General features: G+C 40.5%; 4 protein-coding genes across 5 annotated transcripts in view; 2 read left to right on the top strand and 2 right to left on the bottom strand.

Moving 5' to 3' along the window:
• cdyl (chromodomain protein, Y-like) overlaps positions 1-8,168 on the top strand; it is a 43,982-nt gene extending 35,814 nt beyond the window's left edge. The window contains exons 5-7 of the mRNA XM_064330895.1: positions 472-682; positions 3,843-3,986; positions 4,999-8,168. Of these exons, the coding sequence (XP_064186965.1) occupies positions 472-682; positions 3,843-3,986; positions 4,999-5,157 (514 nt within the window). The 3' untranslated portion in view covers positions 5,158-8,168. The remainder of the gene's footprint in view (positions 1-471; positions 683-3,842; positions 3,987-4,998) is intronic.
• Positions 8,169-9,425: 1,257 nt separating this feature from the next.
• rpp40 (ribonuclease P/MRP 40 subunit) lies at positions 9,426-14,340 on the bottom strand. Of its 2 annotated transcripts, none has more exons than XM_064330901.1 (8): positions 14,056-14,340; positions 12,249-12,393; positions 12,093-12,161; positions 11,898-11,993; positions 11,616-11,741; positions 10,661-10,859; positions 9,821-9,866; positions 9,426-9,627 (listed from the first exon to the last, which is right to left on the bottom strand). In XM_064330901.1, the coding sequence occupies exons 1-8, from the start codon at positions 14,170-14,172 to the stop codon at positions 9,448-9,450; spliced, it is 978 nt and encodes a 325-aa protein (XP_064186971.1). In that variant the 5' UTR covers positions 14,173-14,340; the 3' UTR covers positions 9,426-9,447. The 2 variants fall into 2 exon arrangements, with proteins under 2 accessions (XP_064186971.1, XP_064186970.1); XM_064330900.1 differs by having other exon boundaries at positions 9,821-9,955; positions 14,056-14,337.
• Positions 14,341-15,337: 997 nt separating this feature from the next.
• On the top strand, positions 15,338-17,177 carry LOC135252619 (protein phosphatase 1 regulatory subunit 3G-like). Its single transcript, XM_064330902.1, has one exon. It carries the CDS (start codon positions 15,554-15,556, stop codon positions 16,421-16,423), a length of 870 nt encoding a protein of 289 aa, XP_064186972.1. The 5' UTR covers positions 15,338-15,553; the 3' UTR covers positions 16,424-17,177.
• Positions 17,178-19,168: 1,991 nt separating this feature from the next.
• The window catches only part of LOC135252620 (LYR motif-containing protein 4A-like), a 40,943-nt gene continuing 36,150 nt past the window's right edge, over positions 19,169-23,961 (bottom strand). Inside the window, exon 3 of the mRNA XM_064330903.1 lies at positions 19,169-19,626. Coding sequence (XP_064186973.1) covers positions 19,555-19,626 — 72 coding nt within the window. The 3' untranslated portion in view covers positions 19,169-19,554. The remainder of the gene's footprint in view (positions 19,627-23,961) is intronic.

Raw genomic sequence — 23,961 nt, forward strand, 5'->3', positions numbered from 1 at the left:
TGGCAGCCATATTATGATGATAAAGGTGCACAGATCCTCTGCCGAGTTGCTTGAAACCGGTTAAGATCTGGGCTCTAGATCATTTTGTTGCCTCGGGTTCTCTTTTTTTATGTTCGCAAGAATGACTTTGTTCTTAAGCACTAAATGCAGGCGTATGACTGAAGGCATTTTTTACTTCTGATCTGTTCTTGTTGGTTTTGCGTACCTTAGGTGTGAGGTTGAAAGCGATTTGATAGACAGGAGAACTTAACAAGGAAATAGGGTTTACTGTAATGTCAACCACAAGCAATTAGCCTTATTGAAAAAGTGAAGGAAAATTCATTCTCTCATTCTTAATTGTGATGACTTTTGTGATGTTTTGACTGCTTTCAGTACTTGGTCGGTGGTAGTGGTAGTGGTGGTGGTTCTGGGGGTGGAGGAGGCGACAACAGTGATATTAGTAGTTATGTGAAGCCCTTCTTTCGCCTACAGGACGTTTGTGAACACTTTCATCCAGTTCAAGAAGCCCATCATCGTGGCGGTGAACGGGCCAGCGGTGGGCCTGGGGGCCTCCATCCTGCCGCTGTGCGATGTGGTCTGGGCCAACGAGAAGGCCTGGTTCCAGACGCCCTACACCACCTTCGGCCAGACGCCCGACGCCTGCTCCTCCCTCACCTTTCCACGCGTCATGGGCGTGGCCTCTGTAAGTCCCACCGCCCGGCGCCCGCCCCTCCCCACCCTGCCCTGCCGCTTCTCTCGCCCCCTCTCCCCACCCCATTTGTTCTGACCCTTTTACCAACATGGGTATTTTGTGCCATTCATGCTCTCCTTTGTCTTCTCACACGCCCTGTCTTCCTTTCCCATCTGTCCACTTTTCTTTCTCGGCTCCTTCCCTCCCTGTCTCACTCCCTCTCCTCCTGCTTTGTTCTGTCCTTCACTCTGTCCCTGTGCAACTCTAACTAGCTGCCCTTGAAGCTGCTTCTGAATCCACTCTACAGCTGACTGCCTCACAGAAACTGAAGTTTTTTTATTCCATTCTCAGGAATTCATTTGATCCACTTTCATGCTCAGAATAACTGCTGAATTATACATTGTTGATGTGAAGAGTAAACCTATTTGCTTCCTCACTATAATGGCAGTATGAGGTACATATTGGCTGCTGTTCTAGTTTGTACATTCAGTCTGTCTCAAATGTATAATTCCCATTTTTTATTTTACGCCAGCATATTCTAATCAGCATGCAGCTATGAGTTCCTTGCTGTAATTTCAACTGCTGATATCAAAAAGGCACAACCATTTTGTTACATGTAGTATTTTTTGTGAAATAATTTGACATTCATATGACCATTTTATTTAAGTAGTTCTAGTTAAATGGTTACAGTGCTTATTCCAGTTTAAATCATTGTATTATCTCAAAATAATTTAAATAATGCCACTTTTAAGCTTCATCCTTTGGATAAAGTCGAGAGGAAATAAGGACATATTCTTAAGGGGTAGTGAATGGTAACAAACTGGAATGCTAAAATGTGTGGGCATTTCTTTACTGGCTGGAAAGGACTGATTAAGATTTTGACACTAAAAACAAAAAGGAGAACAGATTATGTGGGCAAATGATGATCTCAGCATGCGAGAGGGAGTGTAAAAAGGAATTTTATAATGAGGACAAAGACAAGCTGAGTAGCTGACGCAACAAGTAAGCGAGAACAAGGGACTGAAGTGAACTGGTGCAGCAACAGAGTCAATGAAGGAAGAAGAAAAGAGCAGTGGTATCACAGGATAGTATTACATGAAGTCAAGCAGACAGTCAGTGTCAGTGCTGTCAGTAGGAGAGGCGGTAAAGAAGTAATGTTGGGATCAGTGTATGGAAACCATTAACACTACAACCTCAGAAGGAGAAAGCCAATGCCTTTACAATGAAAATTGACAAAAAAAACGCTGTGGCACTTTTCCAGTGTCAGGCCAACCCTCTATCTCATGAACCTCAAGGGTGTAGCATTGGCCTAATTCAGTAGTAGCAGATTAAATTGAAGAGCAGACCAGGGGAGCTGGATTAATGTTTGTATATTTGAATGGGATCTCTTGCCTTCAAGGGTATAGCATATATAACATACACTTCATGACTGTTTTTTGATAAATAGAATACAGTGGTTTCTTCATCACTACTGCTATTGTTATTCTGTTAATAATTAATGATTTGTAAGTCTATTGACAACATACTGCACATGGTAATAGACATTAATATATCAGTGCTGCTTCTGCACCGCATTCTTTGGCACTTATGTGAAAAGCTGCTTTGTTTACACACGCACACACACAGTACTGTTATTACAGGAAACAGGAAGTGAGAGGAAGTGAAATATGTGACCACTGTGGTTAAAGGTTGGGTTTAGCCAAAATAGAACTCTGTGCTGTGTCAAAAAATGAGACGTGTCTGAGCATTTGAAACACAGTGAAACATGTTGCCATGTTTGTGTGAAGCCAATGGTCTGCTGACTGACCATTAGCTTTATTTCGTAAGAATGATGGCTTTCCTCGCATGTATGCAAATTATTTTCTGAGTGAATAGCTAAAAAAAATGGATAAAAAGAATAACACAGAGGTAAGATTACAGATGTGACGAATGAAGACACATTCAAGTTTTAGAAACTGCATGGCTGTTGATAAACAGATTTAAGAATAGGTAAGAAATATCGGTGTTGTTTATGAAAAACAATAAAACGAGTGTTTATGTTTTAAAATGATTGGCCAATACATATTTACAACAACCTGTGTACATTGCAGTCAAAGAATCTGGCGATGCCAGTTACACTGCCTTTATGCAGTTATGGCTTACAAGGGATATGCAATGATATACTGGGTTTCAGACTCTAAATAAAATTAAATGTGTCCCAACGCAATCACCTAAAATGGAGATTACAGACAAAAGGTGCTGTTGTTTTAGATGTATAGAAATAAAATGTAATATTCTGTATTTGCTTCCCTTATTCTTCTTTTGATGGCAAGTCTAAACTGCTTGAGTTCAGAGCAAATAAGTAAAAAGTAACATGACTGAGCCAGTACTTAGGAAAGTCACTGTTCATCTATTTATATATTTGTTTATAAATATGTAATTATCAGGTAGTTGAGTATGCCTGTCATTGTTATTCTGATCTATGAGCAGACAGTTTGACTCATTGTCAGTTTATAAAGGGACTTTGAATACGTGTTGGAGCCTTCATCCTTATTTAAGCATCTCAACCATTAATTTTGAAATTACTGTAAGATTACTTTAAAATGTAAATTTTAATTGTTTTTGTTTGTTTGTTTGACTGACCATTAAAAAGGCTAAGCTGGAAATTACTTTGGCGGAATGTGGCAGAATGAAAATGATTTTGGAAAATGTAATGGAACATCAAAATGGGTCAGAGTGGCAGTAGTACACTACACTACACAGGCATAATCATACACAGACATGATAAGCTCTAGGTAATCCGCTCATGGTCAGCTCTAGGTGGCAGTAGTACACTAACTGACATAATTACTGGTTACTGCTTCAGCGCCTTGTACAGGTAGGCCCCATTACCTTCCCTTACGTGTAATACAGAGTTTAAAACAAGCCTGCAGGGTCCTGGGAATCTCTTCTTTTTATGTAGTCTTCATCATGCCCATATGGACATTCCCATTCAAATACATGCTGATTACTCTTCACCGCCAGTTAACCTCACACACATGAACTTCCTCTCCTGTTTTTAACAGCTGCAGATTGGGTAGGACCAGTTAGGCTGAGTAATTAACAGTAATGTATGAGTGTGCTCCACAGTGACCTGGTGCCATGCTGACAGCCTCACCCCCCCACCCCCCCCCCTTGTGCCCCACTCCTCCAGGCCAACGAGATGCTGCTGAGCGGCCGCAAGCTGACGGCCCAGGAGGCCTGCGCCAAGGGCCTGGTGTCCCAGGTGTTCTGGCCCGGGACGTTCAATCAGGAGGTGATGGTGCGCATTAGGGAGCTAGTCTCTTGTAATTCAGTTGTAAGTCATCCTTTAATTTCTTTTGATTTTCTTTTATGACATTCTCACACGAAGCAACAAAAAAAAAAAAGCACCCCTCCCTCCCCATCCTCGTTGGTATTTCTTTCTCTCACTTTTCTCACGCCTCATGCACCGATCATGGACGCTCGTCCCACGGCACTCCACCACACCCCCTCCTCCCTCCCTGTAAACGGTTCGGGTTACGCTCGATGCGTTTTTGCTCCCCTGTGCGCAGAGTATTTTGATGAGTGATGATGATGGGAATGCGGGCTTTACAAAGGAGTATTTGTAATGCTAGCCTACCCATCCCTTGTCAATGAGATGATTGTCCTGTAATGTGCATTTGTAGTGTGGGTAATTAAGTGGTTTGTGGCTGCTGTGATAGATGGAGAGCACTTGAACCAGTGTGTGATTCATCAGAGCAATTTGGTGACTGTATGTTACTGTGTATTTGCCTGTAAGTGGAGTATTTTTCAGGGGGGAATATAAGCAGGAACTGAATTAATGAAGTGAAAATTAGAAAATTTCTGGAAAGGTCCCATAAGTTTTGAGCTGAAGGTTACCGTTTTTATTTTAAATGCATAGTTTTATCAATCTGTTGTTGGTCTATGGCTGGATTTAAATGCAGATTGGTGTGTCCTGACTATTTTTTATTTGCTTCAGAGCCATCTTGCACACATCTATATCACCTTTGCTATAAAAATATATATTGCACTGACATTCTTAAACTGTAGTGATGGTAATTCTCCATTTTTACAGTACATACCTAAATAGCAATGGTATATTTTTAGCTACCATGGTTGAATTATGCCCATCTTGCACTTGATTATGCATGATAATGTAAGGATCTTACCCACAGTGAAACATTAATGAAGACTTTCAAACCCAACAGTTTCAGACTCAACATACAGTGGCTGTTTCTTCCTAACATTTTCATTCTCATAAACTAGTTTCTTTCTCCTCCCATTCCCCCCCCCCCCCCCCGTTAATGTGGGGCTGTGGCTACGCTCAGGTTCTGCGGGAGTCTAAGGCCTTGGTCTGCAGCACCAGCAGGGCAGCCCTGGAGCAGGCCAACGAGCGGGAGTGCGAGGTCCTGAAGAGAGTCTGGGGATCGCCCCAAGGCATGGACTCCATCCTCAAGTACCTTCAGAAGAAGATCGATGAGTTCTAATCGTGCAAGGCTGTTCCTTGGCCAGAAGGCATGGTGACACTCGCACGGAAGCTCAGAGGAAGCTCGGCTGCCCTGGAGGACCGGACCTCACGCAAAACGTGTGAATTCCTATATGAACACATGCGTCTGTGTGTGCATGTGGCCAAAGGTTGTGTGATTGTGGATCGGGTTTTCGATTCTGCTGGCCAACTGATGTTGAGGAACAGATGTATTAAGTCCAAGGTATGGCAACAGGGGTGTACTGTGGAACACATTTGACTGTCCAACACTGTCCCCCTGTGTTTCTGTCCCACAGCTCCACCTGTTTGTCTCATGAGCTTTATTTAAATGTAATGATCTGCTGTGCACCCACAAAACTGGAGGAGGGGGAGGGGTGCGTACCACTGTTTGGAGGGGACAGGCTTTATGCGGACTAAAGAAGAAAGAAGTGTCTTAGCCAAATAAGGTTGGACCTCTGTACATATGTTAAATTAAGATAAACAAGCCTTACTGATAATGCTCATACTGTATAAACCTGCAGACAAGTAATATGTAAAATTTGTTGGTAAAATTTACTGGCTGTGGTAGCTGTGAAGGAGGCCCAGCTGCCAGGCTGTCACTATGGCAGCAGAAGACTATAAATTGAGCTCAAACTCTACACTGGCGCGTCCATTGGAGTCGACTCTGTGAACTTTTCTAGACTTTTTTGTACATTTTGCTTTCTTCTACACACATGAAGATTCTCCTTACAGAAGAACTCCACTCATCACCTGTGGCAGTATTAGAGCTCATCAAGACAAATTCACCTGGTCAGTTAAACCTGGGATCAGCTTCTTTTTTTCCCCAACTTTAATTATTTGTGGTCTAATTTTTATTTGTTATGGGTCAGCATTACTGGTCAACATGCTTATTTACAAGAGTGAAAACTGCCGAGGTGTGTGTGTGTGTGTCTGTCCGTCTGTCTGTAAGAGAGATCTAGTACTTTTAGGCTGACTAGCTTATGCCAAATATTTCATATTGTTAAGGGAAATGTGGTTTAGGTTCACTTTAAAATATTCTAATTTAATAATTTAAAAGTCTAAAAAAGCCTTCCTTCAAAGAAAAGTGAGAAAAAGGAGAGTATTCCTTTGCTTTTTGATGTAAAGATTGTTTTGTTTGTACTGTTTTTTTGTGAGGGTTGCAAATGATTGGGAAAAGTTCAAAGTAAGGTATTCTGCCTGGGTATCCCAGTGTGCAATGTGTATATCGGTTTTTGTTTAAACCTGGCTCTTACCATGTTTCATCAAATCCTCAGAATTTTTCTAAGAATTTATCGAGTCCCCCCATGAGCAAGGTGCACTTTTCCCCATTTTCATGGTGGGAAAAGTGCACCTTGCTCACACCTGTTTAAGAGACCTGTGTCTAAGCAACTGTAACCAACGGCTCAGAACCAGCTGACATGATGGGCCGTCCTTGCCAAGGAGTAGAACACACTGCCCTACTACACTAAGGTCAAACTGAACATTTTTTGTTTTTCTTTTATTGACGACACTATATTGTCTAACATCCTGCATGAGGAGAGTAGTAAGGCAGACATGCTTCATTTAATGCCATTTAAACATATTTGTTCTCTAAATAGGTACTTTTTAAATGTCAATTTGTCCAAACATAGTTTATTTGTATTGTTGTATTTATAACTGATTTGCTGGAAACTTGTCAGATTTCGAGGAGGGGATTGGCCTGAAACCTGGAGTGGTTGAGATCTGAAGTGAGAAATGGAACCAGTGGACTATAGCAGTTAGCACTGTGGTCTTCCTCATCGGGTGAATTGCAATATGAGATGTGGGACTAAACTGTCTATTAAAAATTAACAGCAGAAAAAGTTAATGTATAACCCCTTATGTTTTTGCACCAGGTCTGAAGTATTGGGTTCCCTCCTCGTCACACGAATAATGACAAACAAAATGAACTCAGGCAGAGGAGTCCCTGATAAATACTCTTAAAACAAGCAAACCCCAATGTTCTTTGTGGTTCTTTCTGGTGTCACACATTTTGGTGGTCAACTTAAATGTAACATTGAGAAATGTGAATTCCAAAGGTGCGATGAGTCAAGACTCTTAGTCGTAGCCATGAAGATGTATTGTCTCCTCGCTTCAGTCCATTCAAGCTCACAGTTCCCATTTATTTCAGGGAATCATATTGGACATTTATGTACTTAAACATACTACACTGGTGCTCTTCTGGCCTTAAATGTGACCTAATGAGGTATGAAAGAAGTTAGATATAATTGACCACGTTCAAGTGACTCAGAGGCTGCAGTAGATCGAGGTTAATAAAGAAATTAAATTGACTGTGTCCACTACAGGGAACAGCTGTGTCTAACACACCAGTTCATGACCACAGCATCCGAAGCAAGTCTTCACATGAAACCTAGGAAAGCTTTTATTACACCAATCGTTGACCGATTTACAACAGGTGACGTCAACCGCAGGTGTAGCCACAGATTGTTAGTTGCATGGCAGATGCCTCACAATTTGGCAGAGGCAGGTGGTCACATAATTCATCAGCACAAGGTTGACACCTTTTCTCCATACTGTGCACTCAAACTGGAAAATTATTTATGTAAAGATAACAGCATTTGTAACAGACTTTGCAGAGGTGTATTTTTAATGTTCTTGGAAGAACAAGTTTAACTCTGCCAAAATGTCCTATTGAGCCATTGTTACTAATGGTATGCCAAGGGGATTACATAAGTTTTGCTCTTGGGATTGTACCTTATTTTTGTACAGAAAAATGTACTGACGCTGACCCCCTCATAGACAGCCACCAACAGCTGAATCATCCCCATAAGATGGATAAGTGTATATATATACCTGCTTTTAGTCTGAACTCTAGGTACAGTATTTTTACATTTGTGGGACCTATTTCATGTTGTAGTCTATGAGCTATATATAAATATATTGTAAAATCTGTAAAGTTTTTATAGATTAATGAAATATATTCTGCTGTGAAAAATGGTAAAAAAATAAAATGGTTTTGTACATCAGTATCAACCTGTGTGTGTACTGAATGATATGTATGCTGTCTTTTCTTGCAGCCAAGGACACCTCTCCACACCTCGTTGTGAAAGAGGCTTCAATCACCCCTCTGTTTCAGCTCTGTGGTTCAGAACATTTTATTCCTGACCCTGATTCAACCCAATTCAAACAAAGTTCACCGATTAAGTAACGCAGGCATGACCAGGCATGAAATGAAGTACGCTTCATAACATTGATGAACATTTATATTAAAAAGCCAAACCGCACACCTGCCTTGAACAATTTACAGGTGACAGCAAGTAAGTTGGACTTATGAAGCCTGACTGGGGACACTGATATTGTTTGGTGAAATAAATACTCTAATCTGCTTTGCAGCATTTACCCAGTGGTAATGTGTACAGCAGTCATTACATTGATATAGTGAAATCAATACAGTATTGGCCCTGGAATCCCAAAGCAGGAGAAAGGTGCATGTGAAATAATTTTAGTGCCTGCTTTCACAGTAAAAAGGAGTTTGGAGACAATGTAACTTAAAGGTGCAGTATGTAAGTTTGGAAAAACAATCACGAGAGCTAGATTTAGGAAAAAAACGTTCCACCTCCTCCCTCCAAAGTCCCACCCTCCGAATATGCGTTTCCTGACATCTGAGTACTGGAAAGAGGACAAGGACAAGATGAAAGTAGGCGCAAGCAGCAATCGCTCAATGCAGGTAAAATCTCAAAAACAAAATCAAAACACATAAACAATGAATAATGAAATATAACAGAATAGGAGAACACAGTCGATATTAGCCCAGCTTACGGGCTAACATCGGTCAATAAATTTCAAGATCCAGACAAATTATGGTAACATAGGTCAAAAACCATTTTCTAAATGCTTCTGCAACAGTCTTTCTTTTGAGTTTTATTTAACAGCATAGGTAGCAATAACATATTGCGATTTTCTCCCAGATAGCTCGCCTTAACTGTACACTGCTATAAGCCAAACACAACCTAACGGGCTTGAGAGCTGGAGGTTGTAAATTCTATTCAGATGTATTTCACAAATCAAAGTACCTTTTTCTACAACTTATAATTTTTTATATTACAGGATGTAAAAATTTACAAATATGAAAAACTAAAAATAACAATCCAGGTTCTGGAAAATGTCAAATGGTGTTCCAACACAAGTCTCTGAAAGTCAAATTGTCGAGTTCCACTGAAATTCACCTGAAAAACTGCGCTAGTGTGCATGTTTCAATGGGCATACACTGACATAAATAATGGATGGTACATTTTAGGGAGGGCAACCATCATTAGCCCCAGTGGCCATGTGCAGCCAGTAGTCTTGGTTCTTGAACAGTACAAAAGTGTAGAAGTTCTCCCCACCCTTGTGGAAGCCATGCTCGGTGCCACCCCAGGAGACGGGACTGTCTGCAAAACCATGCACCGTCACCGACAGCCACGACGTGAACCTGGGCTCGTCGAAGTACCGCCTGAACGTAAAGCAAGTCAAAGGGAGACGAACGGGTTAAAGTTTAACCTGTCCACTGACAGTTTTTGCACTGTGATCGAGGTCTCCCATTTCACACCACAGCTTAGCAGCAATTTGAAGCACCCATGCAGATGAGTGCACAAGAAAATAAATGTACACTGCAGATGATGAATAGTACCACACGTCTGTCTTACCGCAGCTCCTCTAGCAGGGAGTGTATGTCCTCTGGCAGGAGCAGGCCTGTGGTGCTGCAGAGCAGGGCTTGACTTACAGAGCTCTGTGGCTCTGGACAGCAATATGCAGATACAAAGCTGGCTGCCTCATTGTTACTGTAAAAGATGTAATCAACATGTAATCTCGTGTACATAACACATCCTATTAAATATCTAAGATTATTTAACCTTTATTTAATTTGGTGTCAGATGGAAAAGTGATCCCCATGGAAAAGTGACCTTTGAGTCATTTTTCTATTATATAAAAATATACATGCTATATAGTAAACTGGCCACAATCCCAAAAAAACACATTACAATAAACATGTAATTTTTAATCCAAAAAACCTACGTTATGTGGGTCATTTTTACATAAGGGGGTCACTTTTCAATAATAGGAAAATGTCCCAGGCATCAGTTTTCTATGGGCTCAGATTTCTATACCACACCGGTAGTCCTGTAGACATATGGGATCTCTTTTTATGAGACCTGGCCAAGGAAGCAGCTCAATGCCAAATAAAACATACAAGAGACATCAAGGACACACAATATGAACAAAGAATACCAGTAGTAAAAAACAATCACACACTTCTAAAAAATACTTCCTGAATTCTTGATTTAAATTCTTTCAGTGAAATGAAGCTCTCTAGACAGGGCATTTTCTGAAGAAGCAATGCCACAACCTGACTTCTAAACTACAATAAAAACATTATTGACACCAATGTCATTAGCCACATAAACTGTGTTATATTATGTGGCAGTTATTTTTGGCCATCTGACAACAAAGGAGAAATGAAATATAACCACACAGCTCATGCTCACCAACTTATATCCATGGTAACGGCTCCCAGCCACTCCAGGAACTGCTGTGGGTCACATGATCGAGTGTCCCCGCGCAAGTCATTGGGGTCCAGGGAAGGGCACGGCAGGTTCTTAAAGGTCTGGGAGCTGATGGAGGGTCTGAGCTCTTTACAGCTATACTGAGAGAAGAAGGACTGAAGCAAGTCCTCACCATCACCCCCTGAGGAGAACACAGGGCAGCCATTAGGAAGAGTAGCCTGCTAATGGAGATGCTATCTTGTATGGTTTGAATGCGACTGTGGCATTCCGCACACTGAAAGAAAGGAACAGCTAAGCCCACTGCTTCATTACTGCTTCTGTTCTTTTGACTCAAGGTCTACAGGGTTCAGTAATTGATACTGAGGTACTGAGGCGCCAGTGGAGGTGAGTGACACTTAGCAATTCAGTCAGCAAAAAAACACCTCCTCCTCTATCGTAACCCAAGTCATTACAAGAAATAATTTTCTACGGCCAAGACTGAAAATTTCCAAAATGACTCAACCTTCAGAGTATTCATCCTCACTATATTGCCTCTCCTTTGCACACAAGGAGACTTACGAGATTAAACCTTGAAGGGCTTAAGGGCTTTTTTACATGCATAATACTGCTACTAACTGAGCTAATGTAAACTGTAAATGCAAAATAAATTTGCCTGTGCAATATCATCACAGTAACAAGACAGGGCTGAAGACTAATTTGACTAACAAGGCAATCTGTCGCCCTGTTAAGATAAAATTTTTATTTCAAAGGTTCATAACATTTATCCGTTTTCAATCCACAACTGTTTCCTATTGTATGTGCCAATGAGCAATTTTATTTGATGCAAGTTTAAGGAATTACCACATCATAATGATAGCCGTATTTCTGTCCATGTCACTCCTGTGATGACCCACTCATGAATGAAGACATATAAAACTACTGTCTTACCAAAACTTACCTGTGCTATATCTGGCCAGCAGGAAATCACTTGTTAATTGCACCTTCTCTTGCAAGGCCCACATCACCCGTTTGTACCGCTTCCCACCAGCGGCCATAGACTTATCCGTCAGGTCAATGGTCACCACTTTGAAATAAAACATACTCCATTCTACACACACAACTGTCCATTCTATTGGAAATTGCAATGCAAAGAAACTAATTTAACATGTATGAATTAAACTAAACACATAAACTGATCAGACATAGTAAGACAAGTTAAAAACAGGGTGTGACTGCCCACCATATCTCATTGGCTGTCTGTGGTTGTATTGTGAGGCCTTGCCTTCAAGACCCAGCTCCTCATATGTGTCCTTATCAACAGACAATATCACCTGTCCTGAAGTAAAGAAGTAAATACAAGTGAAGAGAAATAACACATGGCGCATGCTAACCTGGGCACAATATGAACAAGAAGAGTGACAGTGACCATTCTTACCAGTTGGGAGAAGGGCAAAGGTGTTGTCTTGGTCAATTCTGGTCTTGTAAGATAGTGCATACAGACAGCCTGCAAATAATCAGAAAAGTCAGTGCTTGGTCACCACCAAATTCAGCTACTCTGGAACACAGCAGAAAAGGGATTTTTTTTGTTTACCTTTCTTTGCAACTTTCTCCAGAAACTCTTCCTCAAGCAGTTTATACACAGGTAAATTCTTCAAAAGATAATATTTTGAGAAGCTGCTGACAACACTTCTCAGCCCAGATGGAATAATTCCACACTCCGGTATTAAAACAGACACCTGTGAGTAAAGATAAATCACACGTGTATAACATGACAAATTTCAATTTATTTTTAGCTAGATAAAGGTTGAGCATTCACGTCTAGGCAAATATATTATATGGCCAAAAGTACGTGGACACCACTTATAATTAGTGGGTTTGGCTACTTCAGCCACACCCATTGCTAACCTACAGGGGCCTAAAATCAAGTATACAGCCATGCAATCTCCATAGACAATCACTGGCAGTAGAATGGGTTGTAGTGAAGAGCTCAGTGACTTTCTATGTAGCATTGTCATAGGATGCCACCTTTCCAACAAGTCAGTTCGTCAAATTTCTGCCCTGATAGAGCTGCCCCAGTCAACTAAGTGCTTTTTTTTTTTTTTTTTAAGTGAAAATGTCTATGAGTAAGAACAGCTCAGCCACGAAAGCCACACAAGCTCACAGAACGGGGCTGAAGCGAGCAGCGTTTGTCCTCGGTTGCAGCACTCACTACCAACTTCCACACTGCCTCCGGAAGCAATGTCAGCACAAGAACTGTTAATCGGGAGCTCCATGAAATGGGTTTCCATAGCCGTGCTACCGCGAACAATCCTAAGATCATCATGCGCAACGCCAAGCATCAGCTGGAGTGGTGTAAAGCACACCTACATTGACCTCTGGAGTAGTGGAAACACTTTCTCTGGAGTAATGAATCAAACTTCACTATCTGGCAGTCTGACAGACAAATCTGGGCTTGGCAAATACCAGGAGAACACTACCTACCAAACGCATAGTGCCAACTGAAAAGTTTTATAGAGGCGGAATAATAGTCTGGGGCTGTTTTTCCTGGTTTGGGCTAGGTCCCTTAGTTCCAGTGAAGGGAAATCTTAATGCTACAGCACACAATGACATAATAGAGAATTGTGTGCTTCCAACTTTGTGGCATCAGTTTGGGGAAGGCCCTTTCCTGTTTCAGCATGACAATGGCCCCGTGCACAAAGCCAGGTCCATAAAGAAATGGTTTGCTGTGTTTGGTGTGGAAGAACTTGACCTGCACAGAGCCCTGACCTCTAACCCATGGGATGAGAACCTTTGGAATGAATTGCAATGCCAACTGCACACCAGGCCTTATCGCCCAACATCAGTGCCCTACCTCACTAATGTTCTTTTGGCTGAATGGAAGCGAATCCCCGCAGCCATGTTTCAAAATCTAGTGCAAAACCCTTCCCAGAAGAGTGGAGGCTGTTACAGCATCAAAGGGGCAACAAACTTCTTGCCCATGGTTTTTCATTGAGTAGTTCAACAAGCGCACATGTTCAGGTGTCCACATTCTTTTTAGCGATGAAATGTGTATCGGATCACACGCCATTTGTGTCTTATAAGCACCCATTTGCCAGTCTAAGCCTAACAATATTTAAATTTAAAAATGCGAAACATCAGATTACGGTTTTTGGCGAAGTACTTTTACAGGACTCCTCGGACAATCCGACGTCCAGACTAGTTCCGCGTATAAATCGAATAATTAAGTCAGATTTCAATTGCAGACACAGTAATTTATTTAATATTTACGAATGCAACAAACGTTTATAGTGCTAACTTCGGAATACTGAAGACAGTTGTATTTAGTGTTTTAACAGACTGCTGCGCTACCACTGGAATCTCCATGTTTCTACATTTACAACATACCTAGCAACACTCACCTTGTAGTTAAAAAAGTGCTTAGCCACGTGTGTGGCATGACGAGATTTTTCATTCAAGAAACTGGATTTCTCACAGATAAGTAAATTCCTTGGACATTTCTCTAAATTCGTAAACATTGCTGACAGCGACAATTATCTACTCATGAATTAACTATACTTTCTTAGTAGTTTGACAATACTATTTGAAGATCTTCACGGGTATTTGCAGTTCCTGTTTCTCCTCTATTCGTATACTTAACCAATAGCAAGATTGCAACCTTCTGAAAGGCGGACTCACCGGCGTCACTTCCTGTGTCATCCTCATGCACTTCCTTGAAAAAGAAAACATTTGAAAAACTTGCATAAGAAGCAGTTCCATCTAGATACCTTCCAGGATATACTTCAGAGGAGAATTAGAAAAAAATAGTCCATGTACGATGTATAATCCCTTTCAGATATTAAAACAGATTAAATTAATTATTATTTAATTACAATAATAACAAAAATAATAATACCAATAATGACAACAACAACGACAATAATAATAATAATAATTATTATTATTATTATTATTATTATTATTATTATTATTATTATTATCATCATCATCATCATAAATCATAGTGGAGGGTTGCCTATTCACAAGCCTATATTAAGGTAAATGCGATTTTTTGAAGTGAAAGTACATCCATGGTGTTAATCACTAACTCCAAAAATAAAAACACATAACCAACACTATCAAAACTAAACAAGGACGCTGAGAGATCAGACAATTAATATCTCCATATCTCCACCTGTCCTTTGAAACATTGATATATTGGCGGTTGGAAGTAGATTGACACCCATGTTTCATTATAGTAAAACTAAAATCAAGAGACAGCAAACGGGTTTGACATTAGTGTACAGCTCGACACATTTCACAAGTAGGGCTACTGTGAGAGTGCATAGACGTTTTATTCAGGAATTACCACTGCCTTCGGCTACACGAGAAGGCAAGTGGTAGTCTACAGTTTTATTGAACTATACATGCAGTTCAACATTGCACTGTGTAACCTTTATTTCAATTGACAGTAAAAAAAAAAAAAATTAAAAAAAATAAAAAAACATCTGAACATCGATGTACATTTAATAATTTTGTTGAGAAGATTCCGTAGGCTATATTATTATTATTATTATTGTTGTTGTTGTTGTTGTTGTTGTTGTTTTCAGTAGCCTTACATGTAAGTGTAATAAAGTGACATTTGGCCTAAAACTCAATGCACGTTTTCAGTCACAGGGGTCTGAGTAAGCTAACAGTATTTCCTCATCCTTTTAAGTTACGCTGCTGTGACGCGCAGTGGTTTATGCTGGATACAGCAGCGGGCAGTTTTTCGGTGGCTTCTGTGGATGGCCATTAACAAGGTCGGTTTAATTACCAAGCCATCTTAGTTTTCCTTATTTAACCACAATTTCACGCGAGTGTCTTTCTTTTTACATAGTAGTTTCCTTCAGACAATTGTTTGCCTTTGACACAAACTTAATGGATATCAACGGCACAGAGTCGCATATGTCCGACACGGGTCATGTCCATAATTATAAGCAAGGATGTAAAAGTGTGGAGCGCAACAGTTGGAAGAGTTTTGGTGAACCGCCACCTGAAAACGGCAATGGACTTGATGATAATGCTGATTACACGGATTTTGAGGAGCAACAGATCCTCTTAAAAGACAGGCGAAGGGCGAAGTCACTGCCCGCTTACCCGGAGCAGACAAGCCTTTTCAAAAAAATCTCACAGGGATGCAGAAAGAGAGTGAAGTTTGCAGATGCGCTGGGACTTAACTTGGAAAGCGTGAAGCACTTCAGCAGCACTGACGACCCACACGTCCCTTCTAAAGTATTTTCAAGACTTCAGACCTTCCCTCCTCAACAAGAATGTGAATTATTTGGAGACGTGTGTGACACATTCAATTCCACACTTGCAGTGGATCGGTTGGTACCCACGTTCAAGATGCCAGTGGAGAAAACTGACTTTGAAACCCGAGTTGAACGGTGCCGCGTAACTCTAGAAAAAATAACTGTTACTCGATTTGACGTGCGAGGGACGATAAGAGCACTGACATCGGGCTCATGTAAGAGGGAGGTTGGAGTGAGGTATACATTCAACGACTGGCTTTCATTCATGGATGCGCAAGCGATACCAATGTCAGGGAAGAATACTGCTGCAGTCGGAGAAAAGTTTATGTTCACGATGTATACGCCTCCATTCATGGACCCCAGCTCCTCGGTTCACTTCGCAGTATATTCCAAGACTGACTACGGCGAGTTTTGGGATAACAACGAAGGAAAGAATTACACTTTGAAGTATCACTGCATTTCCACTTATGAGACAGCAGCATTCCTTGCCACTTAAACGCACATTACTTTATGTAATGTCACGGGCCTGCGCACTTAATTAGCAGCCTACATAGTACGGCACTTTAATAAATATATTAAAGTTCATATGTCCCCCGATAGCCTTTGGTTTTATGGCTGTCATTCGGTAGTGAAAATGAGAGACGTGGCAAGTTTGCAGAACATTGTATATTTAATCTGTGTGCAAATACGTGAAATGAGACAGCGATAGTCTACACTTACAATGTACTCACACGTGCTGCTGTTAGTTCTGAATAACACTTTAAGTACAACTATTTTTTTCATGGATCCTACGACATATTGTGATACATATGTTGAATAATTAACATTATTTTTTAAAAAGAAATTATGAAATGGTTAGATCTTAGATTAGCCTATAAAGCATTATTTTCAAGAAAACTTACATACAAAACTGGTATTTAATGGCCTACAGTATAGCAACATATTTTATAAAATATGTCATAAGAGTTGTTTATACTATGATAAAACAATATTTGAGCAAACAGTAAAGTAAAACTTCTGAGGCATATGGTGCATTGATACTCTCACTACTGCAGTGGTTCCCAAACGTGGTTCTGGGCACGCCCCTCTTTACAGTATATTTTTTAAAAACACACGTTCAACAACATAATTACACCAGTCTTTAATTTGATCATGTGGCTTAAGAGGGTAAATAATCCTTCTAAACATAAAAGGCATTTAATAAAATTAAAAAAAATTACAATGGAATGAAAACTAGCATATGCAGGGGGCCCAAGGACCGAGTTTGGGAACCACTGCACTACCGCAATGTAAATAAGGTATAAAATATGTATACTCAAATCTGAACCTTGAATCCAAATCTAGCCCGGGTTTTCTTTTCCCCCAGGTAAATTAACTAAAAAATTTGGCCAGCCTGTATTTACACTTGACTCCGAGGTAAAGGGAGGTCGAAAAACCAGGAGTTCTTGGACCTCCAGTTCTTGAGTTTGCAGAAAATTGTACCACCTCTATGAATATGTTGTACTCACAATACTTCATCTATTTTATACAGATTCCCCCCCCCCCCCCATAATTTCATATCCATTGTTAGGACTTTCATGTCTTCTTGTTGGCAACTTTTTAAAATGGTATTATTCTACTTTTGCCTAAAACAACTGTTATTTTTGTGAATATCCTTGAATGAATGTATTAAAATCACACAACAAATTGCATTATATAATACAATGTATTTTAAAAAATTGAATGTAAATGTATTAAGATAACCCTCTGAATAGTGGCTTGAAAACAAAAAAATAAATAAACAGAAATCCAAATCATACAACTACAAAAATTTGTCATTCAGAATAAAACAAAGGAAAAAAAAAAACAGTACTATTGTGGGCTAAAATTATATTCCACTAGTCACTGGGATGTGCTCGTCTCTTTTTTGAAGACCATCATTCACCTTTGTATCACGGTAACAAAGTCCTCGAGTAGATCATGCTTGATCGTGTTTACCTATCTAATGCTAATCTAATCAGCAAACAGAACACTGGATTGCCAGGCCAGGTTTCCAATAAATGAACAGCGTTTTCAGGATAGACCTGGATTTATTTTGGAATGATACTCACTTAGGAATAGGACACACGGGCAGCTGTATCCCCAGATTAACCTGAAATATGAATGATTTCTTGCTTTAGGGGGGATAATGTCTTGAATACTAAATTCTGGCATCCATGTATATGGATTTTCAACAGCTGAATACAGATTCAAATCCCATTAATTTGAAGATGATACCGCTCCATACCCTCAACCGGTTGTTGACTGCCAACCTTGCAAAACTTTGCACAATATGTACAGTAAAATACATGATAACATTTAGTTTCATTGCTTTTTTCCATGCATGACTCATTTCTAGGATGCATTAAATAAATTGAAAAGAAGCACACAATCGCAGTGATTAACCCAAAGCAGTACTTAGAGAAACAAAACCTCTTAAGAGAAACCACAGGAGATAAAAATGTTGGATCATATAAAATATGAACACATACACTTTATGACCTCTTAGATTTCCATAAGCATCTGGGTCCTGTTGGATTCAGTGCCACCACCTTATTTCAGAGCATAAAGCCAAATAATATTCTTTATGTTGGAGAATGTAGAGTCATTTTAAGTTCAATCTTCAGTGCTACTGTACGTGCATGTTTTCAATATTTGATTTATAAATGGTGGAATTGGATTTATATTATTATTTATTATTATCTGAACAGTGAAACGGTCAAGTAATGTAGAAGAAAAACTATAATGGGTAGTCTTGTCAGTCCACAGAAAAGGCCATTTCCCCGGGAAGTCAATATATTACATGACCTTTATACACTTTGCACCCGTTCACTAGGTCAGCACTCGCTGAGTGTGTGCCTTAACAACAACAAACTGGCTATTTTTAAACACTCAACCTTGAGGGACAGGCACAACAGACAATGAGCTACACAAACACATACATATACACACTCAAATATATTTGTGATTATAATGAGTAAGTAGACAGTCTATGCATGGATAAACACATACTGTACACTAGATATAATGCACACTTATACATAAACATCTCACATGTATGGCAATACTAATATATTTAAGCATGTGCATTATGTTTAATACAAGTGTTTATACAGACACATACAAGCGTATAATCGCACTCCTGCAAATTCAATTATTCCTATTCCATTATTTCTTTGGACAATATTTTTGAAGCAAGCCATTTATGAATGAAAAATAAAAATTCTGATTCAAATACATACCTTTAATTCAGTTTCAAATTCAGTTCAAACAAAGAAATATATACACGTGTATTTATATAGTGTAACAATAAACTGTTTAAAAGTTAAATCAAATAACAAAAGGGAATCAAGGCAGGGTGTACAGCATCGTACAAGCTCACAGTGAATATGGCTGACGTAAAGCTGCTCAACATGCCACCACAGCGTTGTGGAGAAGACCCGCGAGAGAAAGGCAATGGCAGGAAACAGCCGGGCCTCAGCAGCACAGGTCCCCCTTTTTCCTGTCGTGTGCTCCCCGTCGGGAGCTCAAGCTTAAGGGGGCGAATGCCCCGACTCCCCTGCGCCCTCCCTTCAGCAGACGCATCATCCAGGTTCCCCCTCTCCCGGCTCAGTCGGTCGCCTTCGCCCCTCGGTCCTCCACGACGGTCTTCTGAGCAGTGTAGAGCTTCCCAATGGACACCTGCAGGGAGGGACAGGCACTTAGTCATGGGGAAATAACCCGAGACAGAACCTGTTAAAAGTCTCAGTCTCGTAATTCAACCTGTTCCTGGAGACCTACCGTCCAGTAGGTTTTCACTCCAACCCTAACAAAGTGCGCCTCATTCAACAGCTAGAGATGTTGTTGAGCTGCTAATTAGCCGAATTGGGTGTGCAAAATTATGGTTGAAATGAAAACTTACAGGATGGCATATCTCCAGAAACAGGACTGGGAAGGAATGACTTAAATCTTAGTAAAATGCATCCACGTATGTATCACATACATTATATTGTACACATACAAAATTCTGGGACTGCTTGATTACATGATAGATACATAATATATACAGCTATACAGTCACAAATGCTGTACACATAACATACATAAATACAGGTCAACTATGCTGAACGGTATAGTAATATTTGTGTTCAGGCTGACACACTTTTCCCAAGACCACAATGTGCTGAAGTCAAATCTGTCTGTTAGTTGAATGGTCCGGCACTCAATGTTTCAGTTCACTGAAATGCACCAGAAGGGACTGCCTGTTTCAACAGAGACATTTCGGCCCAGGACGAGGGCATCTATGGAGCAAATCAATAGTCCGCCAAGGCAGAGGCAGGTGGAGTGAGTCCCTGTGACTCCCTGCTATGACACCCCAGGTTTATGTTTACTCAAAAAAAAGAAGCTTGCATAAAACAAGCAGTAGCAGCAGAAAGATTCAGTAGCAATCCCAGAAGCCCTCCATATCCTTTTAAAGAGCGTAAATCATTCTGCAGCATTGCAGCAGCATTAGTTTACTGTAGCAATTAAAATGACGATATTACTGTGTTGACTATCGGAAGAAGAATCTGAATATTAATGCTTTAGTAATGTTTTTAGTCCCACATGTTCCCAAGATGCAGAGAACCCTTTGCTCTTCTTATAAACATGTTCTTCCAGACAAATGTTTCCAGTAACTCTGAGGACAGGAGTGCATCAAAGGAGTGCACACAGTTCAGATCAGGGACATAAATACTGCTGGTTCACTCAGTGACATTAATCTGCTCGGAGGACTGCCAGGCTTGGTTCTGGAAAGTACAGATCAAAAGGGGAGCAAATCTTGTTGTGCTGACCTCTCTTTAGACTTACCTGTTCAATTCCACACGACACCGAAATATTTCCAACCACACAGTTTTTCCAGCCTTTTGCTAGTCAATTAATTAATTTCACAGATGCATGAATTTCACTAGTCAACACAGAGAGAGGATATAAAGACGAGTAAGCCTTGTTAGGGAGAGGCTGTCCTGCAGGAGTTTCACACAATTGCAAGACAAAGTTGCCGTTTGTTTGCAGCGAGGACACCACCAAAATAGAGAAGGAAGAGAAAAACACTGCCACTGCTTCACAGAAAATCACTTCCCTGCCAAATTAAGAACTGCGATAAAGATCCTCACTGGCTCAACGCCCTTCCATTTCCAACATAACAATTCAGACTGCTGTGGCAGAATTTGTTCAACTAAAGCATAACTTATTTTTCTATGCTGCTTTTCATGTAGTACGCTTCTGAATTGTTGAGGCCTCTAAATTGTTCAAGTTCAATCTTGTGGTATTTTTGATTGTTGTCAATAACTACGGATACAGTATACTCTTGACATGCATTGAGCCACTAGGGTTTAAAAAGCAGTGTCGTCCCCTGGTGGAGGATTTCTACAGTAAAACTCACTGAGGTTTTGACAGTGCTGTATCCCAGCTGACTGGTAAATACTAGGCAATTCAAATCCCAGGCTATACATACTGCTCTGCACAGTATGTGGTGAACAAAACGCAAGGATGCATGAAACTTAAAGAGGGCACTGCTACTTTCAAACTCACATCCACATCATGTAGGCAAGTACGACCTCAAAAAGGCAAAAAGTAAAGCAAAAAGCCCAGCTATTTTAATATTTAATAAAAAGAACAACTTGAAGCTACTCAAAGCTGCAACAAAGAAATCCTTCTAAAATAAATATAGTTTTTTATTGTATGAAACATAAAATATTTTGTCCAAAGCAAAATTATTCTGGTTTATTTCACACGTTACCAAACTTTATTTTTGCATAGTTTTGTTTTGTGAATGCCGCAGAAATGAAAGTCCCCACTAGATGAAAAGAAACCAAAGTCCCCTCTTCTCCAGCCCTTTTCCAGCCTCAGTAGCCTCACCCAATCTGGCTGAGGGCAGTTTGTCCCCTCCAGCTGGTATCGTCTCCCATATGTGCCATATTGCAAAGTTGTATGTCATCTTTTGGACACAGATGAAAGAGGCATGTTCATATCTCTGCAGGGCAACTTTCAAAAAATTAATTAACATGCTTTTTTAATGTGCAATGACATACAGCAGTGTTTCTTAACCTATGGGTCAAGACCCAAAAATGGGTCACGGGAGAGTATAAATTGGGTCCTGGAATGAGTCTGCAATCCACAAGGCAATGCTAGTATGTATATTTGATGGGTTCCCGTAAGGGTTCTCATTTCAGTTCAGATATTAAAAAGTTTCAGAAAGAGTGATGTACTGTATCATCATGAGAATCCTGAGGTGTATTATGTCATGACATGTAAAGAAATGTACTTGCAATGGACTATCATGATATGCATTGTACCAGGAGGAACATGCTAATGCGCAGGCTGACGCCAGCTTATTGCCTTGCTGGATGAGAATTTCCTGTCGTCCTTCTCTTCTCCGGCTCAAGTACGCTCTTCCCCCCCAAACCCCCTGGCTGTTTACACAGCCTACGCAAGCTGTGCATCTTCTGCCTGGCAGAATGATGAAACCATGTGAGTGATTAAAGAGGGGTTTACTATCGCAAGGCCCAGTAAGTCTCTAACACGAGTGGGAGAGAGGACAGGCAAGTCACGAGGGCCGCGAACGTAGCTGGGTACCGTCATCGACGTGCGTGAACTTGGTCCTCCTGACGACATGCGTGGCGACATGCGTGACGTCGGCTGACGTGGTTGTCCACGCACATGGAGCTCATCATGGGCAATACCGAATCGGCAATAGCTGACTGCTTGATTATAAGAGTGCTTTCATAGTGATGACACCCCCAGAGTCATATCAGCAGTATTATCTCAGCTTTCTCAAACCAGCAGAAACCTGCTGGTATCCTATTTTCTAGTTTGTGCAGTTCATGAATATAACCATGAGCTCATTGTATTCCTGCATATCACACCTGCAAAGATTTCAGAACCACCACAGTTCCTCCTTTCACAACATGCAGAATTAAAAAAAAAAAAAAAAAAAAAAAGGGAACTTGTGGAGTCATCTGGGATTCTGAGACTACTGTTCCTCTACCCCATTTAAAATCATTACTCTGAGACTGGGGCCGAGTGAAGAATCGCTACCTTGTTGTGGTTGGGGATTTGTGTGTCTCAGTAACCCACAGAGGGAGCACAATCTCCTGGTAGCGTCATCTGTGCCGGACAGGTCAAGGGGTAGAGGCCAAACTAAAAGTGACCCACTGGCTCTACAGGTTGGGGGTTAGCTACAGGTCTAACAACCCTGTACTGTAAAACCACCTTGTTACAGAAACCAAAAGCGCTGATAATGATACAACCCAGAGTGGGTAAAATGCAGATGATTCTATAGATGAAGAAAAGGACGAATTTTAGTATTAACTACTGGACGTTATTACGTTTCAAAAAGAACAACCTGATTGCAGAGATGGAAGACCTAAATTCCAAGGTTGGGAAAGAAAACATGAACAGGGACAAAGTAATGGGAAGACATGGTGTCGGCATCATGAATTACAACAGTGAGAGATTATGTGATTTCTGCAGCACATATGGATTAGTCATCACTAGAACACTATTCCCACATAAGGAGATCCACAAGGTGACCTGGAGCTCCAGATGGAAGCGCAGCAATCCAGATCGTTACAGTGAATGGCCACATGAGAACATCAATCAATAGCCGACACAAAGGTAATGAGAGGAGCAGACGTTTACAGTGACCATTATCTTGTCAGAAACAGTATAAGATTAAAATTAGCAAGAAACAAGGAGAAAAAGAGAAGAAGAGAGAGGTTTGATGTACATATTACATAAGGTACAGAATAAGAAGAGATCAGGAAGAGATACCACATTGAGGTAAAAAACTGGTTCCAAACACTAGGAAATATAGAAGACCCACAGGAAGAACATGATAAGATCCTGGAAGCATACAGTGAGGCCGCTAAGAAAATTCTCAGAAAGACGAAGAAACAGCAAATCCATGGATTAGGGATGAAACATGGAAGAAAGACAAGGATAATGCAAAAGACAGAAGTAAAAAGGAGTGCAAGGATGACAAGAGAAAATGAATGA

This window comes from Anguilla rostrata, chromosome 4 (assembly GCF_018555375.3).
Source record: "Anguilla rostrata isolate EN2019 chromosome 4, ASM1855537v3, whole genome shotgun sequence".
Lineage (NCBI taxonomy): Eukaryota > Metazoa > Chordata > Actinopteri > Anguilliformes > Anguillidae > Anguilla > Anguilla rostrata.

What these genes read in the sequence shown, in the direction of transcription:
- rpp40 (XM_064330900.1), bottom strand. Translation starts at nt 14,172, where the DNA reads ATGTTTACGAATTTAGAGAAATGTCCAAGGAATTTACTTATCTGTGAG. An exon ending in CTTTGCCCTTCTCCCAACTG is followed by an intron (nt 11,994 to 12,092) that starts GTAAGAATGGTC and finishes TCTTTACTTCAG; the next exon opens with GACAGGTGATATTGTCTGTT. An exon ending in CAGACAGCCAATGAGATATG is followed by an intron (nt 11,742 to 11,897) that starts GTGGGCAGTCAC and finishes TTTATTTCAAAG; the next exon opens with TGGTGACCATTGACCTGACG.
- LOC135252619 (XM_064330902.1), top strand. Translation starts at nt 15,554, where the DNA reads ATGGATATCAACGGCACAGAGTCGCATATGTCCGACACGGGTCATGTC.